The 24,144-nt window shown below is 38.8% G+C and overlaps 1 protein-coding gene across 2 annotated transcripts in view; it reads right to left on the reverse strand.

Moving 5' to 3' along the window:
* Positions 1–5,648: 5,648 nt before the first annotated feature.
* Positions 5,649–24,144, reverse strand: part of DIAPH3 (diaphanous related formin 3) — a 568,557-nt gene continuing 550,061 nt past the window's right edge. For both annotated transcript variants that reach the window (XM_068526481.1, XM_068526480.1), the window contains one exon: positions 5,649–6,885. In XM_068526481.1, coding sequence (XP_068382582.1) covers positions 6,623–6,885 — 263 coding nt within the window. In that variant the 3' untranslated portion in view covers positions 5,649–6,622. The remainder of the gene's footprint in view (positions 6,886–24,144) is intronic.

Raw genomic sequence — 24,144 nt, forward strand, 5'->3', positions numbered from 1 at the left:
CTCTGATCTCGGTGGCCTATTCTGCCCTCCTCCTAAGTCCCCACATGTGTGCGTGGCCTCTGTTCCCACCCACACCCTCCAGTCAGTGCACCATCCCAAACCCAAATCAACAAAGATGTCAACCCAGGGTCTGTATAGTGTTGGCTGACAACACTTTATAGTTCAGGCAAGGCATGGTGTCTTGTTTCTGAGCTTTAGGGAAGGTCAAAATGCCCAGACAATTCCAATGGGTATGTGGGCCATGATTCTGGGAATGAATCTGGTTGCCATTCTGTAGGATATCCAAAGCTGTAAAAGGGCTGGGTTGTTCCTAAGAAATGGGCCACTAGACCCCTCCCTCACGTGTTGTCCTGCCAGAGGACTGTGCCCACCAGCTTCTCCTCAAAATGGCACGGGGGGGGGGGGGTTATGTGTTTGCTGTGGAGGATAACTATTGCTTATTTGCTTGGATGCCTTTCTATTTCTTCCTGCCTCTAACTATCCCTCTGCTTTTCTACTCAGAGCTCTGTGAAGTGTTTTCAAGATCCTATCTTGTCTCAACTCTGCAGGAGGATGGAGGAAAGGGACTCTTGTCTATGCTTTGACCTCAGCATTAAAGGGGAATTGGCTCCCCTTGAAGACAAGATGGTGGCGACAATGCTATTCAGACTGAAACAAGGGGAAGTTGGGACGCTGCGTTCCATTCAATGTGTGGGTGTAGATTCCCTCACTTTGTCGCTTCTCAGTTCTCCATCAGTAGACCTTCAACCCTTACAGGTCAGATGTAAAATGCATATGCCCTCAACGAAGGGTAACACTGCTGTTACCATACACTTAAAGAACTCAAAGGAGGTTCAAGTATAGAGGAGGAGAAGCCATAAGGATGGCAGAAGCCCAGCTTCTCAGGAACACTGGGGTTTATCAAAATCAAACTTGCCTTCCTCATGCTCTACCTGGGGCATGCCCAGAGAACGGTCATCCTGACCGAGGTCACCCTCCTGAACAGGCATCTGGTCTCCACAGGCATGGCTGCCATCCCCATGAGCCACTAATATCTTTATGCTTAACAGTGTCCTTGAAGTGTGCCTGTTCTTACGTAAGTGTGTTCTCCTCCGGCTCATCAGACAGAAGCTGTTAAGCTTCTCTGGAGAGTATGAGGAAAGCTATTACAACATATCAAAAAACTCCCGAAGTGGAATCATGAGAAAGTGCCTGAGAGACAACTCTTCCAAGTGACTGTCAGGATAAAGGAACTAATTGTTGAAAAAGTGGGTGGTACATTGGTGAACTCAGTGAATACATAATGTTTCCTATAACATCCTGAGACCCCAGAAGTTACTAAGCCATGAAGCTGGACACTTCTCGGTGAGGTCCTTTAATCTCTAAGAGACTTTCAGTATTCATTTCATAATGTGAGACATACATTTAGTCTAATGGGGGCAGTAAATGTTCTGCAGAAAACATATGGAGTGAGTTCCAGGACATTTTAACTGACTTTCTTATAAAGTTAAAAAAGAAAATCAAATTTGTTTTCTTCGGGTCAGCACTCCTTTATTTGGGGGAGAGGCTGTGGAAGGAGGGGAGGGTAACGGATACAAGCTATAATTCAGGAGGGTGATACAAGGAAGGTCAGGCAGGACAGAATGATGTGTGAGATCACGTTAGAAATATCACCAGATTCCTTGGGGAGTTATAAAAGTGCCTTAATTCTTGTCCTTGCCAAACATCCTATAATAGTACGACAAGATTTTATTTATTATCCCAGTCAAATTGGACTCTGACGCTCTGGGTAGGCCACAGGTGTGGGATGTCAGTCACGGCTCTCACCATCAGCAGAATGGCCCTTGTTAGGTCATTAAGGAAAGGAAAGGAGTCAAGATGAGACCCTCCAAAGAAATGCCGTTTTTTTCAGGCTGGAGAGGCACTTGTTTGCTTCTTTTATTAGGCAACTGCTTGGTTTTGCATTGAAAGGGCCAAGTATCTGTGCCTGATAGAAGGGAAGGGAAGAAATACCTCATTTTAAAATCAACCTTCCCTCAGAGGTCGGATACTTTAATAATGATGTCTAAATTTTGCTGCCAGATTGTGGTATATTTTAACAGAGAATGCTTTACACATATTGAACTTTAAAATTATGACAAAGCATGTAAATAAAAATATCCATATTATTAATATATCTGTATCAACTATAATTTGCCTTTATACATGTTATTAAATATATTAAATTAAATATGCATGTTATTAAATATTTATGGTTAATATACCATAAATATTTGTTTTTTTATGCAAAGATAGACCTGTTCCACCAGGATCAGCCATGCCTGTGAAAACAGATGCTTTGGGGAAAAATTAACTGGAATATACCCATCTGAGGACTTGGTCTCCCTCTCAAGAAATAATTCATCAGAATGCTTGATTCAATCTGTTTAATTATTTTATTCTGGCATCTTAATGTTTGACCATCAATCACACCCAGATTATACATAAAATATTCAGATTAGATTGTCATTGGAGATTCATGTTTAAAATAAAATTTTAATAACACATAGTTAGAAAACAAGGAAAAAGGAGAAATTTTTATAAATAGGTTTTTAATCCAAACATGACATGGAATAAAAATGCCAAGAAAAAAATATAAAGTCTCAAACTTTAGATACAATTAAAAAAAAAAAAAAAAACTAAGGTAAATAATAGACTTACTAAAATATGTTAAAAGGCTGTTGTAAAAGAAAATGAATAGGCAATCCTGAAGTGATAATCCAAAAATTCAGCTTCTAATTTCATCATCAGAATCCCTTTAAAAAACTTATATTTCAAATAGCTTTAAAAATGTATAACAGGGCTTCCCTGGTGGCGCAGTGGTTGAGAATCTGCCTGCCAATGCAGGGGACATGGGTTCGAGCCCTGGTCTGGGAAGATCCCACGTGCCGCGGAGCAAATAGGCCCGTGAGCCACAATTGCTGAGCCTGCGCGTCTGGAGCCTGTGCTCCGCAACAAGAGAGGCCACGATAGTGAGAGGCCCGCGCACCGCGATGAAGAGTGGCCCCCACTTGCCGTAACTAGAGAAAGCCCTCGCACAGAAACGAAGACCCAACATAGCCATAAATAAATAAATTTAAAAAAAAAAAATGTATAACAACATAGATCTGCCAGAACCTGGAGCATGTTAGTGATATTCATTGGAAGGAGGCAATTTCTGGAATTTTCAAAACATTTTTTATCCAATGGCTGGAGTTTCAAAATGGATAGTAGAGGGGAAAAAATCTACCATTTTAAGGTTTCCTGAAATAAATTAAGATTCCTTTTAAGTTCTTGTCTCTTGGAGATGCTGAAGGGAGAGTATGGTTGCAGACAAATGTGACACTCAACTCTAACTAGGTGAGTAGGAGACGAAGAGACTACCACAGGCAAACCCTAATTAGGGGCACAGCTAACTTTCATTCTACCTCAAACCCCACCCCCACCCTAGCTGTAACCTCTTCCTTCATACCTATTTTAAAAGGCAATGGTCTATTTAGGAATCATGAATTTTTATGGTTTAAGGTTCCATTATTTTCATTTTATAGGGAGATTTGGATTCAATTCTGAAATGCCATCCAGTCTCTGTGGTTCTTTGGCAGCTCCACGTGTTTTGCTAAACAGTAGCTCTTGAGCAAAATGGTTGAACAGTTTGGCTCTAGGACGTATTTTAAGAACAGTCATGCCTGGCAAGGGCATGTAACAGCTACCATTCAACAATTCACCAGACAAAAATGAGGACCGGGTCACTGCCAGCTACAAATCCTGGATCTCAAAATTTTTAATAATTAATATGAAGAAAAAGACAATGAATGCCACTTTTTAAAATTTTCATTCATATTAGCAGTTTATATTAGGACTTACAACTTTCCAAAAGTTACATTCTGTACAAAAGGTTGTCACAAAACTAATCACCAGATATGCTCCCAGCCCACCCGTTTTATCTATAAATGAAAGTTTAATTAATAAGATGAAATGTAGCACAGATATGTACATTATAGATTTAGTTTCTAACTAGTAAACTCAGATCTACATTGGATTATGATACTTTAAAATGAGAACGAATCACCCAGGAAATAATCATTTGCGGCTAAACTAACATTTTGAAGTCATTAATAACTCCTGTTTTTGAATAATGGTTTTAGTTGTATGGTAACAACTAAAAGAGTTTTGGAGTTACTCGGTATAAATAATTGCATTTTCTAGATTTAGCAGAATTTTTTTCATATAAATTACTGAAACGTTTACTTCCCCATATAAACACTAGGTGTTTGGCCCATTTTGTTTAAATATTTGAGTATGTTAAGAAAAGGACATACATGCATGTATGATTAGATTGCCCCCTTATTTTTAAATTACTTTAAATATTTGATTGGGAAACTTGTTAGCGACAAGTTTTTGCTTTGGGACCACTCAGTGATCACTTAGCTGTCTGTGTTCTTGCCAAATTCTCTCCCCTGACGTGAGAGAAAGGGGAAGGGAATCTATTACGGGCTTGTCACTAGCCTGGACGGAGCTTCCTCACCAAGGCACCGACCAGTGTGCCTTTTATCCACTAATTCAAATGAACAAAATCTGTTTGCTCAGAAACACACACTTGTACCTCAATGTCTGCCTTCAAATTAAAGGTCATCTCTACAGTTTCCATCTGCAGTGGACTGAAGGAATATTAGGAATTTTAAAACCCTAATTATAACCCCCGTCTATTGTTGAAAGAAATATCTGCAACAGAAACCAATGTTTCTTGCTTGGCTCTTACCTCTGTCAACTCTTTGTTTTGTGCTTTCCTCCTCACAGCTATAGCCCTCCTATTCAGGCCTGTTCAGAACAGGCTCCCTCAGAGAGGGCGAGGCAGTACAGGTGTGTACAGTTCCCGGCTCCTGGCCCTCGCCTGAAGGCTGTCCTTCAGCCTCTGCAGACAGATGCTCTGGGGGCTGATTGCTCAGCTTCGGGACTTCCCTGCCTTCCTCCGCCCCTGGGAGGTTGTGTCATCTTCACTTCCCTTTACTGGTCAGGCTGCTTCTCCCCTGTGTCTGCTCCCCAGCCCTAAGTTGACAGAGTATTTACCTGCCATCTGGTGTGTCCAAACTACTGGGTTGAATTTCAGTTTTCTTTCTGAAAATCCCAAGTCTTTGCAAAATTATGATAAGAACAGTCAGAATTCCTTCATTTAACTTCTTTCCTTGTGCTTAGGGCTTCCTCCTGCTTAAACGTATAAATGTCCTTCACCTTTCCTCATTTTTAAGGTTTGCTCTCAGGAAAACAGGAATTGCAACTGGAGGGCAAAATGCACATTTCAGCAATACAGACGAGAACAATTTATTCCCACCTTGGCTGTGGATAACACTCTGTTCCCCAATGTCTATAACCAGGGCCTGGCTCATAGTTCTAATTAATTAACTTTATTAACTTGGAGCTGAAAGGAGGTGACAACTTAAACAAGGAAATACAAGGCAGTGGACCTCGCAGACTAGTTCCATGTTACTGCTTTTTAACTGGAGGTAAAAGAACAGTCACTTGCTTATTGTACGTCATAAAGCAGAAGAGATGCTTAGATAGACTGCAGAGCACAGTCTGTTTCCAGCTAATCCATGGACTATGGTAACTACAAAAAAAAAAAGAAGCAATTTTTTTCATTTAGTGCAAGTAACAAGTTTATTTTCTTTGATATAGAATTAACAGAGTTAATTTCATGCCCCCAATGAGGTAAAATTGCAACATTTGCATAGGAAATCTTTCCTTGAAACACTTCAGATCTTTGTTAAAGTTATTGATTGTCAGATCAGAGAATCTGCAATTTCAAATTTGTTCACAGAAATTAAAAAATTCCTTACTTGGGAAGTTTCAAAATGGCAATTCGGTCCTAGAGTCATAATTACCGGGCTGGGGCGGGGTGGCGCGGGGGTAATGCTCTCCCGGCTAAGAGTTTCGGCAGCGCTGTAATACTGTGTACATCCACTTTATACAAAGGCATGTACATTTTGCAAAGAGAGAGCATATATTCCTATTTATCATTCTTGGAACTGTGTTCAATTGCTGTATAGTCTCCTACAGGGTCTAATTAACATGAATTCAACAATGATGATAATGAGCTTACCAATCATTTCCTCATAGCTGTTATATTCAGTTTTATGTTTTCCGTGCTATGCTGATAGCATACAGATCCCAATTAAAGAGAAACCTGGGCCTATATAAATAACATAAACAAAATATACATGGGTATGTAGCAAGACCTGAGGTTGATGATTTGATGTTCATTAATGTTGGAAAATACTAAAGTAAAAATTACAGTGACTTGGGAAGATGGTATTTTCTTAAGGACACACTGCTGAACACATGGTCACCTACCTGCTCTCTAAAGCATTATATAAAAATTCTACTACCAAATACAGAACACATGAACACCAGGAGACAAAAAAAGCATTAAAGCCTATTACAATCTTGAGTAAGCCAAGACCTCAAGTACATAGGAAAAGCACTGCAATCATGTATTGAGTTTTATTTTTCTAATATATATCATAATTTAAAACCATATAAAGTCACTTATATAAGAAGCAATTTTTTTCAAGTGGTATAGCTTAGAGCATGGCTTTATATTTGGCTTAATCATTTTTACCACTTTAATTTATAAAGCTCGTAATCTTGCCAGCAGGGCTTCAACTTCGGGAATGGATTCGTTTTTAGAAACCGAGCCAAGAAGTTCCATTTCCTTTTTTCTGTTGCTTTCTACATTACAGGCTTCCTTCTTCTCAGCTGCCTTGATCCTCTCGGTAGACGTGTGAGTGTCTAGATTATAATTAAGCTCCTTGGTGACTGCAGTCCTTGTTGAGCTGCAATTGATATTGTAGTGCGAATGTGACCCTTCTGTCAACTGCAACTTCTGATTTTCTACAGTAAGGAAGAAAGAAACGTAAAACCTATCACTGTGATAAGCAAGCACTGTGCACATTATGAAACATTAAAGTAATTATTCTCAACAAACAAGTCCTCTTAGACAGACTAAACTAAAAAATATTCAAAAGAGTAAGGTAGATTTAAAATAAACATGCAGAGGTTAAGAATAAGCTAAAAAATATAAATAGACAACTATTTCATTAGCAGACACAGATATGGAGAACAAACTAGTGGTTACCAGTGAGGAGAGGGAAGTGGGGAGGGGCAATATAGGGGTAGAGGATTAAGAGGTACAAATTATTAGGTATAAAATAAGCTAAAAGGATATATTGTATAACAGAAAATATAGCCAATATTTTATAATAACTATAAATGGAATATAACCTTTAAAAATTGTGAATCAGTATATTGTACACCTGTAACATATAATTTTGTATATCAACTATACTTCAATTAAAATTAATTAACTAATTTTAAGTAAATAAATTTTTTAAAATTTTAAAATAAATGTTTGCTGAATTGGAAAAATAAATAAATACAATAAACACGCAGAGGTTAAGAATAAGCTAAAAAATATAAATAGACAACTATTTCATTAGCATTAATACTTATTTCCTACTTCTTCTGTGCCTGAAATGCCCATCACTCAGTTATTAGCAAGGCTTGGTTCTGCATTTCATTTAGGTCTCTGCTCAAATGCTATCGAGAGAGGCCGTCTCTGACCATCCATCTAAAATAGCACTCACCTTTTCATCGCTCTATATTCTTACACTCATCTTTCCCTTCACAGAACTTATAACCACCGGACACATCATATACTTGTTTACTTGTCTGTTGTCTATCTCTTCACTAGAATGTGAGCTCTGAGATAGCAAGGACATTGTTCTAAATACTGCTGTAATGTCGGTGCCTAGGATGGCCGTGGAGCACAGTGGATGCTCAGTAAATATGCATTGGGCAAAGAATTTATTTCCACACTCTATGAGCCAAGACAGACGTTAGTCTGAATAATAAAAAGATTAATTTCCTTTTCAAACAAATCCAAGGAGGAAAGTTTCTAACAGGAATTTTAAAATTCAATGCTTTCTTTTAAAAAAAATACTGAATTTGGCAGGCTAATTGTTAAAACTTCCTAGCAAATCAAAATAATGTCATAATTTGCCAAATACGTACACATATATTCATACAGACCTGTAACCTATACACACATATATATTCTTTCATTGGTAAGTGACAGTGATCCGGACTTATCCAGGCTGTGAGGAGAGAGGTGTAATAGCTAACGGCTAAATGGTGCTAGCTGATTGACTTTCCCAAAGAGCAACAGATTTTCTTTTAATTAACTTGACTCTCACATTGCACAACCTTATGAGTGATCTCTCTCGTAGATCTCAAATTTAAAAAAAAAACCAGACACCCTCAATGTTCATGTAACCTTGAACAGAGCTTGAAAATGGCTTCAACAAACTTGACATGACATTTAAAGTTTTTTGGTTATTTGCAGAGAGATGTTCCATTATCCCGGTAGTGATGACTTCGGAGCAGAAGCAGTCACTCATGACAGTGTGTTTTATGTGAGTGCTGAAAATTCCAACCGAAAACAGCTGGTACATTAAAAGGTGGCTGCTGAAGATATTTACTGCACTGTCATTTCCTGACCAGGGGCTTCCGGTGATGGATGAGTATTTTACACACTTTCCTGGACAATCTCAACAAATTTTAGAAGTCTGATCACTTTTTAGCTCTTGGAAGAAAATAAATACACTTTTCCTATCATCATCTTCCCTATCAGGTGGGCAATTGTTACTCAGAAGTTACTAACAGTTCAGTGACTTTCTCTTAGAGCCTCTTATGTTCTATAGTTTATAATGTACATATCATGTTTGCAGTAAAAAAGCACAGCTGACACTCTATTCCTACAGTTTCCATGACTGTACAAATTTATTTTTTTTCTAGCACCCACTCTCTTGCCCCAAGGTGTTTGAAAACTGCATCGTAGCTAAGTGCAAATTTTTAGTCAGCTCACTGCTCCTTCCCCAAAAACGTTCCTACCTTTTCTTGTCATTTGATTTCTTGTAAACGACTCCATCATGATGATATCTCCAACAAACTAGTTTATTCTGCCGCTGGGCAACTCTCATTACATTTTTGATGACAGAGAAGAGATTAAATTGGCTAAAATATGGGTCTGTAATATACATAAATAAAGTATTACACACCTTCCCTGGCTATAATGTATCAAGCCCAATTCCACATGTGGCAAAGTGAAAAGAGCATGGGATTTTAAGGTAAATCTGGGTTGAAATCCAACCCCTTGGCCCTAACAAGTTATCTCACCTCTTTGAGTCTCAGGTTCTAATAATCAATCTCCAAGAGAACTAAAGGAAAGGATGTGGGTGACACCTCCTTTGAGGTACCTCCCTCCAAGCTTTCCAAGGGAGGCTTCTACCACCCAAGGCTTGTTCAGATGCTCTGACCGTTCTGACTTTCTGGTGACCATACCCATGAGAGCTGAAAGCCATTCTATTAATAGCTTGTATTTATGTAGCACCTTTATTTCTAAAGCATCTGTTGCGCTTGAAACATTGCCACCGTCATTTTATAGATTGAGAGGTAAAAAGCAAAAGGAAGTTAAGTCATTTGCTTAGACTTAGTTACTGAGTAAATCAGTGGCAGAAGCCAAACGCTGTCTCTGGAGATAGTAAGGCTGTCTTAAAGAAATTTAAAAAGCTTTTTGCCAAGAAAAAGTGCTAAGTAATTCAAAGCTAAGTTTCATAATAACGATATCCTGTACTTATACTTCAAAATGCTTTCTGACACATTTAATACGCCCAATAACTTTGTAAAGTGGATAGTATACCTATGTAAACTACCTCAGCACTGTATCTCCAAGGTCACACATAGACTCCTTTTCTCTCCTGGTATTACTTAAGTTCCTGACTGAGAACTTCAAGTTCGACCTTTATCCACTACAGTTCCCTAGCACTCATTGTCCATTCTCCTAGACAACCCTTTCAGCCCTTCTTCTCTCCCATCAAACGTCCAACCTGTTCTCCTTCACTCTCATTTCACTCACTCATAGAAGCAATCAGAAGAGAACCCCCATAAGCTTCCTGTGCCCCGACACCTATCTGCTGATTGCAGGCATGCCCACTTCTTCCCTCCTGGGGATCTCCTGTGCTCCCCTCTGAGGACAACCAACCCCTCAAGGTGGGTGCCAGCTTGTCCATCCCTCTGGCAGCTGTGCCCTCTCTCTACTGCACTGTAAAGGTTTCCTTCTTCATGCAATCATTCTCCTCAGCATATAAGTACTATGTAGTAACAGTCCCAACCTTTAGAGAAAAAAAACCCCTCTATTTGATTCCACATCTTGCTCCATTTACTGCTTCCATTGTTGACTGCCTTTGTAGCAAAACATCTCAGAAGAATTGCCCATACTACTGTCTCATTTCCTCTCTTCCCATTTTTCTCTTGAACTCACTCCGATCATGCTTTTGACACTTTACTCTTCTGAAACAGCTCTCGTCAAGGTCACTAATAAACTAGTGTTGCCAAAAACAAGACCTGTATACCCACTTGGATATTTTTGTCCTCCTTTACTCGACCTATGGGTTTTTCTTTACTGTTTGCTCTTTGAACTTCTTTGGACCCTTAGGTGGATAACAATGGGTGGCCAATGCAGGCAAAAGTGTTTCTACCCTATTGAGAAAACTCCAGATAGTTGTGGGCTAGCTTTAGGGACAAAATAATTAGAAGAAAAACCAAGCTGGCATGTAACTCTTCTGTGGTTTTAGGTGGAGAATCTTTCATGAGAAGCAATAGACAAGATAGTATAAAATGGAAAGAGGTCATTCCTGAGACCACTGAAGAAATAAAAAAGAAAGTAAGGGGCTTATTTTAGAATGAGCTTATAGCTGTTAGAAATTCCTAGATAACACTTCTTCACTCCAGCCCTCACATTTATCTCTCAGCATCCCAACAACCCCCATCTGGGTCCCCAGCCTTGGGAGGCCCAAACTGTGGAACTGAGGGAGTCACACCCTAAACTGCAAAATGACAAATAAAGTTGGGTTGGAGAATGAATCTCCTGTCCCACTGCAAACTAGAGAAAATGTTTACAAGTAGAGAAAGCTCTCAAGTTGCAAGTCAATTTTATACAGAAATTTTATTACAGTGTTGGTTCAAGGCCAGGTGACTTTTGCCATTACTATTATTTTAAGAGTCCACTATTAGTGGTTTCATGTGGGTTGAACTGGAGACCCAAATTCTACATAAACACATGCACTTAGTTTATAAATAGTTCACTTCAAACATCAGGGGGATACCACAACCCTGTGAGTTGGCGAAAACCCTATATAGGTGTTCAGAGGTATGAAATAAATTGTAATTGGAGGCCAGTGGGCTCATAACCTTTTTTATATGAAAGTAGTTCCAAATACAAGATGACACACTTGGACACATGGACTCTTTCGGTGGAAGATAAAGCTGGGTGTCAATAAAAAGAGAAGAATTTTCTATTTCCCCTCAAGTCAAGTCCTTACCAATACACATTTTTAAATGGAAACAAAAAACATTAAGGCAAAGTAGAATGATTGCTTAACTCTCCAAAGATAGGAAGATTGTGCTATTGTTTTATGAATTGAATCCAAGGCTTTTTTTTTTTTTTTTTTTTTTGTCTTTAAGACACTATAATTGACGTCTGTGAAGAGAAGTATGATCTATCTAGGACTATTGCCAATATCCAGGCCCCTGGTGATTGGAGTACAGATGGGCAAGGACCAGCTGCCTTTCTTAGTGCTAGGTCAGTAAGGGAATCCAATCCACACATCTTGTATTTATGGTTCTGTGGAAATATTAAACAGGGTGAGAATACATGCTGTTTTCCTTTAAGATAGGAAAACTCACTTATTTCAATTTAATTCCTCATATGATTCTTACTATAAGAATTGATTCTGGAGTCCCACAACAGCTTTTTCCTGAAATTAAATGAAAAGTTGAAAATTGTTGAAAAGTTGAATGGCTCTCAAATACAGAGAACCCAGTAGACTTAAAAAAGAGAGAGAGAGAGAGAGAGAGAGAGAATAAAAGCCTTAAACCACATCCGGGGCTGGATCCCACATGACCTTGGCAGACTACAGATTTGGATGACAAAGAAAGCTAAAAACAAACAAACAAAAAACCACCCCCCAAACCCACCATCCTAAGCTAACTTTTGCATTGTTTCTTTTTTTAAAAAAAATAAATTTATTTATTTATTTATTTTTGGCTGCGTTGGGTCTTTGTTGCTGTGCGCAGGCTTTCTCTAGTTGCAGCGAGCGGGGGCTCCTCTTCTTTGTGGTGCACGGGCTTCTCATTGTGGTGGCTTCTCTTGTTGTGGAGCATGGGCTCTAGGCACAAAGGCTTCAGTAGTGGTGGCACGTGGGCTCAGTAGTTGTGGCTCGCAGGCTCTAGAGCGCGGGCTTCAGTAGTTGTGGTGCACGGGCTTAGTTGCTCTGCGGCATGTGGGATCTTCCCGGACCAGGGCTCGAACCCGTGTCCCCTGCATTGGCAGGCGGATTCTTAACCACTGGGCCATCAGGGAAGTCCCTGCATTGTTTCTTAAGTAACACAAAAGACACAGGAACCGGGAAAGTTGCTGACAAAAATGAAAATATAAACATATGCAACTTGGCATCTAAATGAGAAAATATTTCAGCCAACAGCTGTTATGCTTCCTGAGCTAAGAAGGCAAGGCTAAGGCCCTGGCTGACAGCCCTTGGGGAAAACCCTCTCTGCTACAGGAAATCTCAGTTATGGTTCAGAAAGAGGCATTATTCCCTTTAAGTCGGTATTGATCCTCCATCACATTGTGGTTCTAATGGGCACTGGCTTCTCAGAAGTGCCAACTCTCAGATGAAATATAAAATTGAGCTCCTGCCTTTTGTGGTCAATGGTGAGCCTGTGGCAGCTTTGACAGGAGGAAGAATATAGAACTCTGGTGTTCTAAATTGACTGCATCTCTTCAGTCTTCCTGAAATTTGATCTCTCCCTACAATTCTTTACCTTTTGCTCTTAACTATTACTTTGACCTACTAAGTAGCTGTTTGTTTCACCCCAGCAATGCCATTACTTTGACAGGAGAAGAAAATGACCCATAAATATAATTTTTAAAGCACTACTGGGTCTACATGATAGTAAAATGTGTGACAAATATATGTTTTTAATCTATGCAATAACTGAAGTTAGAGCTGGCCGCCAGCAGCCCATATCCCTGTGGTTTTTCTTACTGTTGATTTACTGATGCTATAAATAATTGTCTTCCTTTTGCTTCATTTTGCTGTCTATTTTATCTTTTGTATTGAAAATATATAAAAATGATAAAAAGAGCAAAAAGGGCATTTTGTATATAGTTAAAGTCTTTTAGGAGTGCCAAGAAACTCTTATTGAAACCAATTATGTAGAAACAAAAACAAAAAAAACAAAGCAGTTACTCCCCTAATTCAAACAAAACAGACAAGACAGAGATGATAGACAAAAGTTATTTCTGAATAAAGGAGATAATTGACAATTAAATTAGAAGGTTTTTTGCATAAACTCGTCATATATACACTTCTATTCAGTCTTGGTCTATTTCACTGCCCTTTAAATAAAAATTTAAAGACAGCACTGCCATTTTACAATTTCCTATACTGGCCTTCCTAATTTGACACAGTGTGAGAAGGAACTCGAGATGCTGCAGGCTCCTGGGCATAGGACAACCAGGATAAACCCAGCTCTTTTCTCTAAAGGGAATAGTAATGCAAACCCTTCCAGTCAACTGCTTATCTTTCTGATTTGTAATATATTAACTGAATTGAATGTCCCACTCTATATTTGCTTCCCTCTTTCTCACCTTTCTACCCAGTTTTTAGCAAATTCTAATTTGGCTTTCAGCCATACCTCTCTGTTAAAACTGCTCCTTACGGGCTTCCCTGGTGGCGCAGTGGTTGAGAATCTGCCTGCCAATGCAGGGGACACGGGTTCGAGCCCTGGTCTGGGAAGATCCCACATGCCGCGGAGCAACTGGGCCCGTGAGCCACAATTACTGAGCCTGCGCGTCTGGAGCCTGTGCTCCGCAACAAGAGAGGCCGCGATAGTGAGAGGCCCGCGCACCGCGATGAAGAGTGGCCCCAGCTTGCCACAACTAGAGAAAGCCCTCGCACAGAAACGAAGACTCAACACAGCCATAAATAAATAAATAAATAAATTTAAAAAAAAAAACAAAAAACTGCTCCTTACAAGATTATCAGAAGCCTCAAAATCCCTCAACTCAATGGAATTTTCCCATGCCTCATTTTCTCTTACAGTTGCAACACTTCAGAGTGTGTGTAATAAAGAATTTGGTTAGTCTTTTTCCCATTCCTGGGAGGTAGCCTCTAACCCCTTGAATTAACAGCAATTCACGGTGGGTCCCTCAGACCATGCCTAATAATTTATGATAATGAGGTGACTCGTGATGGGACCCTATTTAGTTTGTGGTAATGAGTGATTCAGAATGGGGAATGGCCAAATCAGAAAGACCAATCATGTGACTGGAGGGTTGGGAGGAGGAGACTGAGTTCAGTCATGTGGCCTATCCATCATGCCCAAGTAATGAAGCCTCAGTACAAACTATGGGCACTGAGGATCAGGTGAGTTTTCCTGGTTCACAATAAGTATTATCACACACTGACAATATGATGCATATTGTCACACACTGATGCGCTGGGGGGTGGAGGGTAATATATCCCTGAGGACAACAGAAGTTTTATGTTTGGAACCTGTTTGGCTGGTTCTGGCTTGTGTCCTTTTGCTATAAAAAAGCTGCAATAGTAAGTAGAGCATTTTCTTGAATTCTAGGAGTCATTCTAGTGAATTATTGAACCTGAGGGGAGAGTGAAAACCCCTAAATTTGTACCCAGCTGGTCAGAAGTGTGGGAGGACTTGGGAACCCTCAAACTTGCAGCTAGTGTATGAAGTAAGGGCAGTCTTTTAGAGGACTGTGACTTGTAAAGTTTGGCCTAACTCCGGACAGCTGGCATCATAAGTCATTACAGAATGTTATCTATAACTTAACATCAGTATCATCGCCTTACTTTTATGCATAGATATGCTATAGTTTGCAAGCAATTTTCCCACACATCTACTCATTTTACTCTTATAACACTTCTGTGAGATCAGTGACATGGATGTATTTACCTTGTTTTACATAGAGTTGAGGCAGCAGACATAACTTTCAGGCAGAGCCAGAGACAAAACTCAAGTCTTCAGACCCCTGGTTAGCACCTTCCATCATGACAAGGCCCTTTACCATGCTTACTCTTCCAATTATTGATGATTCATTCTTAGTCTTCTAATTTACTTTACTTTCTCAGACCTCCCAAACACAAGGATACCTCTCTTCATGTGGCCATTTCTCATGGTTAGATCCTTGGCTCATTTCTGTCCTTTCTACATTCTCTTTACCAAGATCTCACAGCTTCAACCATCTCCTCCAGGAAGGAGACGCCCACATCCGCATCTCCAGCCCTAATGGGAGAGCTTTGGTACTGTGCCTACCTCAGCATTTCCACCTAAACGCCCTACCATAATCACACAACACATTTTCGAGTCAAACTTTCACATTCAAAGCAACTTCCTCTTCACACTAACATACCGAAACCAATCATAGCATCTGTTTACCAGTCCTGCTATCTGTCACTGACAGCTGTCTCGGCTACCAGGCACTTGTGGTCACCAGTGTGCGGCTTAGCAGCTATTAAATAAATGGTTTCTAAAGTATGCAATTGCCTGTCAGCTAATAGATACCAGATAATAAATAATTTATTTATTTATAAATTATAAATAATCGGTTGGTCTGGTGGTTTATAAGGAAAAGAAGGTAGGAAAATTACACAGGGATATGGTTTGATATTACAGTTATTGAACATATACTATATATTAAACCCTTTACATGTTATTTAAAAAATTTTCCAACAACACTAAAATATAGGTATTAACAACTGTTTCATAAATGAGGAAATTGAGGTTTAGAGAAGTTCATGAACTGTCAAGGCCACACAGACTTTGATATTTGCTTCTGGGAAACCCAATCCAAATCTTATTCCCCCATGGCTCTGGAAGCACATGACGAGACCACGGCAAAAAGATACTGTGAAAAGTAAAGAGCACTTTACATTTTGGGGTTTGAGGACAGGCCTATTCCCAGTGCTAATGACCAGGAAGGAAGATGTTTTCCTGAAGCCATTTCTAAGTAGTATCTTACAGTGTGCTTTCAAGTATTTTTCTTTATTTTTTATATTTCCTAATTCAATATTTATTAGATATTTCGAATGTACAGATTTTTTTTTTTCTGAATGAGTAACGTATGCTATTTCAACTCCATTTCACTTTCATAGAATCATATAATATAGAATCATGTAATCTCAGGATTGGAAAGCCCTTAGTTAGCTGGTAGAACCACCTATCCAATGCTTGAATTCCATTTACTCAGCATCCTGTCAAGTGGCAGTCTAGCCTAAGTTTGAAGACCTCCAGTCATAGCCTCACAATCTCACAAGGCAATATATTTCTCTACTAATTAAATGTTTTACTTTATATTTATCTAGTATTTGTTCCCCTGAAATCTTAGTCACTAGCCCTACTGCTTTTCTCACTGGGCTATATTAAGAGAGTCTAATTTCTTTTCCACTCACCAGCCCTTCAAATACTTAAAGACAGCTATCACACTCCCCAAATCTTTGCCAAGCCAAACAGCCACAGTTTCTTCAACTGTCCTTCCAGAGATCATGAGCTGAAGTTATGGTTAAGTCAACTCATTAGTTAACCTGCTGTGTACTTATCCACCATGCTAGGTGCTGAGTCCTTGAAACATTTAGGGTCCTGTCATTTCTATTATGAACATACAAAACCATATTCATTTAGTAGTTCAAAATTACGGAAAAAACCCAAACCCAACTAGTGTATCCAGTACTATAACACAAAAGAATAATCTGCTCAGAGAATCCTTCTGAATATAACCTTTAAAAAATTTCCATGTAGACTTAATACTTGAAGTTGGAGAGGAACCAAGATGGCAGAGTAGAAGGACGTGCTCTCACTCCCTCTTGCGAGAACACCAGAATCACAACTAGCTGCTGGACAATCATTGACAGGAAGACACTGGAACTCACCAAAAAAGATACCCCACATCCAAAGACAGAGGAGAAGCCACAGTGAGACGGTAGGAGGGGCACAATCACAGTAAAATCAAATCCCGTAACTGCTGGGTGGGTGACTAACAGACTGGAGAACACTTACATGACAGAAGTCCACCCACTGGAGTGAAGGTTCTGAGCCTCATGTCAGGCTTCCCAACCTGGGGGTCTAGCAACGGGAGGAGGAAGTCCTAGAGAATCAGACTTTGAAGCCTAGTGGGAATTGATTGCAGGACTTCGACAGGACTGGGGGAAACAGAGACTCCACTGTGGGAGGGCACACACAAAGTAGTGTGCGCATTGGGACCCAGGGGAGGGAGCAGTGACTCCAGAGAAGACTGAACCAGACCTACCTGCTAGTGTTGGAGGGTCTCCTGCAGAGGCGGGGGGTGGCTGTGGCTCACTGTGGGGACAAGGACACTGGCAGCAGAAGTTCTGGGAAGTACTCCTTGGCGTGAGCCCTCCCAGAGTCTGTCATTAACCCCACCAAAGAGCCCAGGTAGGCTCCAGTGTTGGGTTGCCTCAGGGCAAACAACCGACAGGGAGGGAACCCAGCCCAAACCATCAACAGTCAAGCAGATTAAAGTTTTACTGAGCTCTGCCCACCAGAGCAACAGCCAGCTCTACCCACCACAAGTCCCTCCCATCAGTAAACTTACACAAGCCTCTTAGATAGCCATATCCAGCAGAGGGCAGACAGCAGAAGCAAGAAGAACTACAGTCCGGCAGCCTGTTGAACAAAAACCACATTCACAGAAAGATTGACAAGATTAAAGGCAGAGGGGTATGTACCAGATGAAGGAACAAGATAAAACCTCAGAAAAACAACTAAGTGAAGTGCAGATAGGCAACCTTACAGAAAAAGAATTCAGAATAATGATAGTGAAGATGATCCAGGACCTCGGAAAAAGAATGGAGGCAAAGATCGAGAAGATGCAAGAGATGTTTAACAAAGACCTAGAAGAACTAAAGAACAAACAAACAGAGATGAACAATACAATAACTGAAATGAAAACTACACTAGAAGGAATCAATAGCAGAATAACTGAGGCAGAAGACTGGATAAGTGACCTGGAAGACAGAATGGTGGAATTCACTGCTGCAGAACAGATTAAAGAAAAAAGGGTGAAAAGAAATGAAGACAGCCTAAGAGACCTCTGGGACAACATTAAACGCAACAACATTTGCATTATAAGGGTCCCAAAAGGACAAGAGAGAGAGAAAGGACCAGAGAAAATATTTGAAGAGATTATAGTTGAAAACTTCCCTAACATGGGAAAGGAAATAGCCACCAAAGTCCAGGAAGCGCAGCGAGTCCCATACAGGATAAACCCAAGGAGAAACACACTGAGACACATAGTAATCAAATGGGCAAAAATTAAAGAGAAAGAAAAATTATTGAAAGCAGCAAGGGAAAAATGACAAATAACATACAAGGGAATTCCCATAAGGTTACCAGCTGATTTCTCAGCAGAAACCCTACAAGCCAGAAGGGAGTGGCATGCTATACTTAAAGGGATGAAAGGGAAGAACCTACAACCAAGATTACTCTACATGGCAAGGATCTCATTCAGATTCGAAGGAGAAATCAAAAGCTCTACAGACAAGCAAAAGCTAAGAGAATTTAGCACCACCAAACCCAGCTCTACAACAAATGCTAAAGGAACTTCTCTTAGTGGGAAACACAAGAGAAGAAAAGGACCTACAAAAACAAACCCAAAACAATGAAGAAAATGGTCATAGGAACATACATATCGATAATTACCTTAAACGTGAATGGATTAAATGCTCCGACCAAAAGACACAGGCTTGCTGAATGGATACAAAAACAAGACCCATATATATGCTGTCTACAAGAGACCCACTGAAGACCTAGGGACATACAGACTGAAATTGAGGGGATGGAAAAAGATATCCTATGCAAATGGAAATCAAAAGAAAGCTGGAGTAGCTATATTCATATCAGATAAAATAGACTTTGAAAAAAAGAATGTTACAAGAGACAAGGAAGGACACTACATAATGATTAAGAGATCAATCCAAGAAGAAGATACGAAAATTATAAATATATATGCACCCAACATAGGAGCACCTTAACACATAAGGCAACTGCTAACAGCTATAAAAGAGGAAATTGACAGTAACACAATAATAGTGGGGGACTTTAACACCTCACTTACACCAATGGACAGATCATCCAAAATGAAAATAAATAAGGAAACAGAAGCTTTAAATGACACAATAGACCAGATAGATATAATTGATATTTCTAGGACATTCCATCCCAAAACAGCAGATTACACTTTCTTCTCAAGTGTGCACGGAACATTCTCCAGGACAGATCACATCTTGGGTCACAAATCAAGCCTCAGTAAATTTAAGAAAATTGAAATCATATCAAGTATCTTTTCTGACCACAATGCTATGAGATTAGAAATGAATTACAGGGAAAAAAAACGTAAAAAACACAAACACATGGAGGCTAAACAATACGTTACTAAATAACCAAGAGATCACTGAAGAAATCAAAGAGGAAATAAAAAAATACCTAGAGACAAATGACAATGAAAACACGATGCTCCACAACCTATGGGATGCAGCAAAAGCAGTTCTAAGAGGGAACTTTAAAGCTATAAGAGCCTACCTCAAGAAACAAGAAAAGTCTCAAATAAACAATCTGAACCTTACACCTAAAGGAACTAGAGAAAGAAGAACAAACAAAGCCCAAAGTGAGCAGAAGGAAAGAAATCATAAAGATCAGAGCAGAAATAAATGAAATAGAGACAAAGAAAACAATAGCAAAGATCAATAAAACTAAAAGCTGGTTCTTTCAGAAGATAAACAAAAGTGATAAACCATTAGCCAGACTCATCAAGAAAAAGAGGGAGAGGACTCAAATCAATAAAATTAGAAATGAAAAAGGAGAAGTTACAACAGACACCGCAGAAATACAAAGCCTCCTAAGAGACTACTACAAGCAACTCTATGCCAATAAAATGGACAACCTGGAAGAAATGGACAAATTCTTAGAAAAGTATAACCTTCCAAGACTGAATCAGGAAGAAATAGAAAATATGAACAGACCAATCACAAGTAATGAAATTGAAACTGTGATTAAAAATCTTCCAACAAACAAAAGTCCAGGACCAGATGGCTTCACAGGTGAAATCTATCAAACATTTAGTGAGGAGCTAACAGCCATCCTTCTCAAACCCTTCCAAAAAATTGCAGAGGGAGGAACACTCCCAAACTCATTCTATGAGGCCACCATCACCCTGATACCAAAACCAGAAAAAGATATTACAAAAAAAGAAAATTACAGACCAAAATCACTGATGAATATAGACGTAAAAATCCTCAACAAAATACTAGCAAACAGAATCCAACAGCACATTAAAGGGATCATACACCACGATCAAGTGGGATTTACCCCAGGGATGCAAGGATTCTTCAATATACGCAAATCAACGATTGTGATACACCATATTAACAAATTGAAGAATAACAACCATGTGATCATCTCAGTAGATGCAGAAAAAGCTTTTGACAAAATTCAACAACGATTTATGATAAAAACTCTCCAGAAAGTGGGCATAGAGGGAACCTACCTCAACATAATAAAGGCCATATATGACAAACCCACAGCAAACGTCATTCTCAACGGTGAAAAACTGAAAGCATTTCCTCTAAGATCAGAAACGAGACAAGGATGCCCCCTCTCACCACTATTATTCAACATAGTTTTGGAAGTTTTAGCCATGGCAATCAGAGAACAAAAAGAAATAAAAGGAATACAAATTGGAAAAGAAGAAGTAAAACTGTCACTGTTTGCAGATGACATGATACTATACATAGAGAATCCTAAAAATGCCACCAGAAAACTACTAGAGCTGATCAATGAATTTGGTAAAGTTGCAGGATACAAAATTAATGCAGAGAAATCTCTTGCATTCCTATACACTAATGATGAAAAATCTGAAAGAGAAATTATGGAAACACTCCCATTTACCACTGCAACAAAAAGAATAAAATACCTAGGGATAAACCTACGTAGGGAGACAAAAGACCTGTTTGCAGAAAACTATAGGACACTGATGAAAGAAATTAAAGATGATACCAACAGATGGAGAGATATACCGTGTCCTTGGATTGGAAGAATCAATATTGTGAAAATGACTGTAATACCCAAAGCAATCTACAGATTCAAGGCAATCCCTATCAAATTAACAATGGCATTTTTTACGGAACTAGAACAAAAAATCTTAAAATTTATATGGAGACAAAAAAGACCCCGAATAGCCAAAGCAGTCTTGAGGGGAAAAAAATGGAGCTGGAGGAATCAGACTCCCTGACTTCAGACTATACTACAAAGGTACAGTAATCAAGACAATATGGTACTGGCACAAAAACAGAAACATAGATCAATGGAACAAGATAGAAAGTCCAGAGATAAACCGACGAACCTATGGTCAACTAATCTATGACAAAGGAAGCAAGGATATACAATGGAGAAAAGACAGTGTTTTCAATAAGTGATGCTGGGAAAACTGGACAGCTACATGTAAAAGAATGAAATTAGAACACTCCCTAACACCATACACAAAAATAAACTCAAAATGGATTAGAGACCTAAATGTAAGACCGGACACTAGAAAACTCTTAGAGGAAAACATAGGAAGAACACTCTTTGACATAAATCACAGCAAGATCTTTTTTGATCCACCTCCTAGAGTAATGGAAATAAAAACAAAAATAAACAAATGAGACCTAATGAAACTTCAAAGCTTTTGCACAACAAAGGAAACCATAAACAAGACGAAAAGACAACCCTCAGAATGGGAGAAAACATTTGCAAATGAATCAATGGACAAAGGATTAATCTCCAAAATATATAAACAGCTCATGCAGCTCAATATTAAAGAAACAAACAACTCAATCCAAAAATGGGCAGAAGACGTAAATAGACATTTCTCCAAAGAAGACATACAGATGGCCAAGAAGCACATGAAAAGATGCTCAACATCACTAATGATTAGAGAAATGCAAATCAAAACTACAATGAGGTATCACCTCACACCAGTTAGAATGGGCATCATCAGAGAATCTACAAGCAACAAATGCTGGAGAGGGTGTGGAGAAAAGGGAACCCTCTTGCACTGTTGGTGGGAATGTAAATTGATACAGCCACTCTGGATAACGGTATGGATGTTCCTTAAAAAACTAAAAATAGAATTACTATACAATCCAGCAATCCCACTACTGGGCATATACCCAGAGAAAACCATAATTCAAAAAGACACATGCACCCCAATGTTCATTGCAGCACTATTTACAATAGCCAGGTCTTGGAAGCAACCTAAATGCCCATCGACGGATGAACGGATAAAGAAGTTGTGGTACATATATACAATGGAATATTACTCAGCCATAAAAGGGAACGAATTTGGGTTATTTGTTGAGACGTGGATGGATGTAGAGACTGTCATACAGGGTGAAGTAAGTCAGAAAGAGAAAAACAAATGTCGTATATTAATGCAGGTATGTGAAACCTAGAAAAGTGGTACAGATGAACCGGTTTGCAGGGCAGAAGTTGAGACACAGATGTAGAGAACAAACGTATGGACACCAAAGGGGGAAAACCGTGGTGGGGTGCGGATGGTGGTGTGCTGAATTGGGCGATTGGGATTGACATGTATACAGTGATGGGTATAATATTGATGACTAATAAGAACCTGCTGTATAAAAAAATAGATAAAATTAAATTAAAAAATTAAAAAATTATGTTCCTTTACTTCTCCCCAGCCTGTCACTAAATATAAATGTCACTAGCTATATCCAGGAGATAGTAATATGTTCAAGGAGCAAGAGAAACAAACTCATATCCATCTAATTCTGATCTAACTTGCTAGAATGTAAGCTCCACAAAGGCAAACATCTTTGTTTTATTCACTTAGAATAAAACAGTATTTAGAATAGTGCCTGCTTTATAACGAGTGTTTAAAACATCATTTCTTGAGTGACTGAACCTAAGCATGGCATAATTTTACCACCTTGTTTCATATTAATCCTTCCCAAAGGAAACACTTCAGAATAACATTCCCTGAGTAACGAACTGATTACATGTCATTTTTATTTAATGTATAGTTTTGTGCTTTCTGGCCTCTTGAGGACCTAGCCTTGAGTCTAGAATAGCACTGTCCAATAGAAATATGAGTGTCATGAAAGCGGGCTACATAAGCTACTTAAAAGTTTCTAGTAGTCACATTAAATATTGGGAAAGAAAATCAGGTGTAACTAATTTTAACAATATATTTTACTTAACCAAATGTCAACTATTATTTCAATATGTAAGCAAAATAAAAAATGTATTAATGAAATCTTTAACATTTTTTTTTTTGTACTAAGCCTTCAAAATCAAATATGTATTGTACACTTAGAGATCATCTTAATTCAGACTAGCCACATTTTGAGAGCTCAAGAGCCACATATGGCTCTTGGCTACTATATTGGTAGCATAGGAACCTGGAGTTCCTACAGTGTTAATACCTGTAAATTTTCGAGTCAGATATCTTCATAGAAAATTCCAGTGATGAGTAACAATCTCAGCTGGATTTTGTACTGTTAGAAAGCTAATAATTATTATTAAAAAGAATTTAGGAATGATAATTTTTTAAACTTTAGTTAGACGTTCAAATTGGAATAATTCATATCCTAATGGAAATTAATATTGTTCATTTCCCCATATTTACTAAAAATACTTCTATAATTTGTTATAAGGCACCATATAGGGATGTATGGTTCACAGGGCTAAAGCAAAAATAAGTAATATCAAGATCACAGGCCCCAAGCTTATATGGATATGCACTTTGGAACTTTTCTCCTCAGTATCAGGGATGCATTTATATCAGCAATTTATTTCCCTGTGTAATTCAGACTAGTAATCTTAGCTTTGTTCTATGGTCACAGATTGTATAATAATCATAATTAGTTATCAAATAAATATGTGCTGTTTGAATTACATAGGGAAATGAATTGCAGATATAAATACAACCCAAATACT

The sequence above is a fragment of the Eschrichtius robustus genome, chromosome 18 (assembly GCF_028021215.1).
Source record: "Eschrichtius robustus isolate mEscRob2 chromosome 18, mEscRob2.pri, whole genome shotgun sequence".
Lineage (NCBI taxonomy): Eukaryota > Metazoa > Chordata > Mammalia > Artiodactyla > Eschrichtiidae > Eschrichtius > Eschrichtius robustus.